A 4,029-nucleotide genomic window follows, 5' to 3' on the forward strand; every position below is an offset into this window, starting at 1 on the left:
GGGCTCCTCTCCGCTTCCCGCTCGCTCCCCGCTGCCGTGCGCCCCGAGAGCCCCGCAGCGCTGCCCGCGCTCCTGCCCCGGCAAACAGGTGGGCAAAGCCCCAGCCCGCGCTTAAACTGCTCATGAGCCGCGCTTAAAGCGCCCGCGGCTTCCTCTGGGCTCTTTTCGCCCTTCTTACCCCACACCTGAAGCTGCCCCCGAGCACAGAATCCCCGTTTGGGGTGTTTGGGGGGGGATTTTCCAGCTTTGCAACGGCTCAGCATCCCGCCGGAGCTCGCGCTGGCTCACGGAGTTAAACCCAGCCCTAACAAAGAGCTGTTTATTAAAGCCAGCGACGCGCCAGCATCTATTTGCTTTTGCCTCCCTTCCTCTGGGCTCGGGGCATCCCAGAGCTGCCAGCACAGCCCGGCTCATGCCCCCCGGCAGCCCGGGACCCCCGAACCCGCTCCCGGGGAAGCAGAGGTTACCGAGAGCGCTGCTGGGGCTGCTGTGTTTGTCCTCTCTCAACCCTCGGCAGCTCTTTGGAAACGGGAATCATTCCACAGTGCGGTTATGGAAAGGGGGGAAGAAATCCTTTCGACCAGGTGGGACAGAGCCCACCACCTCCGCTCGCTTTCCCGGAATTCCATAGCCCCCAGCCCAGTCCCTGTGCGCTCTCTCCTCACTGCACTCCCCAGATTTCTGAGTTCTGGGAACGGCTTTGCTCTTTTTCCTCGGTTTCAAGTCAGTTCCGCAGGAATCCCATAATAACGGTGCCCGTCTCCGGCATGAGTCAGTCCCGTGGGAGCGATCGGTTTGCAGGCAGGAGTCCCACCAGCGTTCCTGGCCCCGGCAGAGCTCACAAGACAGCTGTTTTCCTCTTCTTTTGTCATGTGGAAGTGGGACAGGGCTGGAGCTCCTGCAGGATGAAACATGAGTTATAGCATCTCTCCCACAAAGCGATCCCAGCCCTGCCTGGAGCGCAGGCCTAGGTGGAAAAAACCTCCTGGATCTGGGTAAACGCGGGGGAAAATACAAAGTCAGGGCGCTCAGGGAACATCGGATGCTGCGGAGCTCCCTCGCCAGCCTCCTCCCACGGGCAGCAGGTTGGCTCCTGGGAGGAGTGGCAGCACAGGGATGTCCCCATCCCTGTCCCTGTCCCTGTGTCCCGCAGAGCTGCCTCAGCAGGCAGCAGCTCCTGGCTGCCATCCGGCAGATGCAGCAGCTGCTCAAGGGCCAGGAGACGCGCTTCTCCGAAGGGCTGCGCGCTGTCAGGAGCCGCCTGAGCACCATCCACGCCTCCCTGGCCAAGGCCTCCCCGGAGCCGCCCGCTGGTGAGTCCCTGGGACAGCATTCCAGGGAAATCGCAGGTAAAGCGTGGCTTGGAAGGACAGGCCCCCCTCTAAACTCATCCCATTTCCATGATCTCGCAGCTGCCTGTCCTGCCCTCCAAGCCCCTGCGGATGGGAGGAAGTTCGGCACCAAATATTTGGTGGATCACGAGGTTCACTTTGCCTGTGACCCAGGATTCCAGCTCCTGGGCTCCAGCACACGGATATGCCAGGCCAACGGCAGCTGGACAGGGCAGGAGGCCCGCTGTGCAGGTACTGCTCATTGCCTGCCCTGCAATGTCCTTTGGAAAGGTGGATTATTATAAACACGGGGGGATATTGGGGTGCTCAAAGCGGGGAGGGATCGCAGCTGCCCCCCAAAGTTCCAGAGATGCTGCAGCTCCCATGATTTTGGGATTTCTCTGTCTTAAGGAAAAGTGGGACTTAGCAGCTCAGCAGGAGAGATGAGGGGAAACGATATCCTGGCTGTGACGTGCCTGGTGTAGGGTACCAAAGCATCCCGGTGTGTGCAGCATTCCTGAGCCTTGCTTCCCAAAAGGAGATAACACAGAACATGCCTGCTTTTCCCGCAGAGATCAGAGAGTGCTCGAGCAGCCCCTGCCAGAATGGTGGGACGTGCCTGGAGGGTCTCAACCACTTCAAATGCCTCTGTCCCCCGCAGTGGACGGGAGCCACCTGCCAGCACCAGGCTCAGACCGGTGGGTGACCCTTGCTGGGGATAAATGGGAGCATTTCATCCCCCAGCTCATCCCAGCTCCCCATCCCTCCCTTTTCCCGCAGCTCCTCCCACCTGGAGCGTGACGGATGACCCGGCCTTCAGCCGGCAGCCCCGCTGTTCCCAGATCGCCCAGACCCAGCAGTGCAGCTGCGATCCCGGCTTCCACATGAGCGGCACGGCTTCCAATGGGATCTGCCAGGGTGAGCCGGGATACGGGAGGGCTGCGGGGCTGCAGGGTCACGGAGTCACACTGGGAGGGACCACAGTGGCTCAGCGCCACCATCCCAGAGCACACAGCACGGGATTGTGCCCAGCTGGCTCTGGAATATCTCCAGTGACCGGCGGCTGCTCCAAGCTCCTTCTGCAGGCTCCAGGCTCTCCATCCCATCCATGGATGGTTGAGCTCAGACCGGGCGCAGTGTCGCCCTCTGCGGGACACCGCTGGTCACAGCCCTCGAGCTGCGCTCCCATTCCCTGGAATCTGCCATCGGCCCCTTCCCAACCCACCTCGTGCCCGCTCCTCCGGCCCGCGCTCGCTCCCTGGGTTTTCCCAGGAGGCTGGAGTGAGATCTCGGTGAATCCCTGTCTCCGCAGACCTCAACGAGTGCGAGGTGTACCGGCAGCAAGGGGGACCCCGGCTCTGTGCCCACGCCTGTGTCAACATTCCCGGCTCCTTCCGCTGCTCCTGCCCCGCAGGATACGTCCTGCTGGGCGACGGCAAGAGCTGTGAAGGTGAGGAGGCTGGAATCCACTTGGTCCCAAGTGCTCTGCCATTTTCCCCCACTTTTTCTCCATATCCAAGGGAAAGGCTGGTGTAGAGGGGAGGGGGATGATGGAGTGATGCTTTGCAGGATGGCAGCGGATGGAGGATGTTTGGATTGGCAGGAGTTCCAGTTGGATGCGGAGCTGGGTGGGGAAATGAATCCCAGGGTTGTGCTGGAGAAGGGAAAACTCCACCAGAGGGCTTCAAAAAATCCCTAAAAATGAAAATAAAATGCTTCTCTGGAAGCATGGCTGCACCTCTCCCTCTCCTCCTCTCCCTTTCCCTCTCCCCTCTCCTTTACCTCTCTGGATGATGGAGCAACACTTTGGGTCTGCACCTCCTTGAAGATGACCCCACTGTGGCTGTGGGAAATGTTCCTGGAGCAAGGAATTCCTGAGAAGAGCCAAAAGGAATGTTAAACTTCCAGAATTCCATGATCAGTTCAGAGGGTGGCAGCATCTCCCCCAATCCAAGGGAATTGGGGTGCAGGTGGAAGGCAGCGGGTGGGAATGGTGGGAGGCCAAAACTGCTGAAAGCCTCCTGATAAACAGGGAATTTTTTGTGCCCTGAAGTGTTGCTTGCTGCAGTTCAGGGTGAGAAAATCCCTATTTCCCCATTCCTCCCTGATTTTCCCGTGTTCCATGGCATCTCACTAATGCTCCTAGCAAATCCTCTGCATTCCAGCTCCTGCCAGGCATCCCACGGGTGTTCAGTAAATACAAAGGGACGGTGTTTCCAAACAATCCAGCAGAAAGTTTGGAAAAGCAGCTGCCTTCCTGCTGGCAGAGGGCTGCTCTTAACCCATGCTGGCCTGGGCCAGAGCTTGGGGAGAGGAGGTGGAATTCCGGGATGCTCCCATATTTTTTGGATCGTTTAACCTGTTTCAATGTGGTTTTGCCTATTTTCTGACGGAAAGGTGAGCTCAGTTGGACGCTTCCATGCCCTGACGCCGCTTCCCGCCCCTGTTTTCCAGATATTGACGAGTGCTCCCTATCCCAGGATAACTGCACAAGCGGGAGCACCTGCATCAACACCGGGGGGGGATTCCAGTGCGTCACCCCCGAGTGTCCCCCGGCCGCCGGCAACGTCTCCTACGTCAAAACCTCCCCTTTGTAAGTCTGGGCACAGAATCCAAAACCTCCCCCTTGTAAGTGTGGGACACTAAATCCAAAACCTCCCCCTTGTAAGTGCGGGGCACAAAATCCACGGCACGGCAT

The 4,029-nt window shown here is 59.3% G+C and overlaps 1 protein-coding gene across 1 annotated transcript in view; it reads left to right on the forward strand.

The window, feature by feature from the left end:
• The window catches only part of LOC102042513 (fibulin-7), a 6,017-nt gene that overhangs the window by 921 nt on the left and 1,067 nt on the right, over positions 1-4,029 (forward strand). The window contains 7 exon segments of the mRNA XM_031058281.1: positions 51-88; positions 1,154-1,313; positions 1,413-1,583; positions 1,904-2,029; positions 2,112-2,249; positions 2,644-2,781; positions 3,786-3,990. Of these exon segments, the coding sequence (XP_030914141.1) occupies positions 51-88; positions 1,154-1,313; positions 1,413-1,583; positions 1,904-2,029; positions 2,112-2,249; positions 2,644-2,781; positions 3,786-3,990 (976 nt within the window).

Source organism: Geospiza fortis, unplaced genomic scaffold (genome assembly GCF_000277835.1).
Source record: "Geospiza fortis unplaced genomic scaffold, GeoFor_1.0 scaffold275, whole genome shotgun sequence".
Classification (NCBI taxonomy): Eukaryota; Metazoa; Chordata; class Aves; order Passeriformes; family Thraupidae; genus Geospiza; species Geospiza fortis.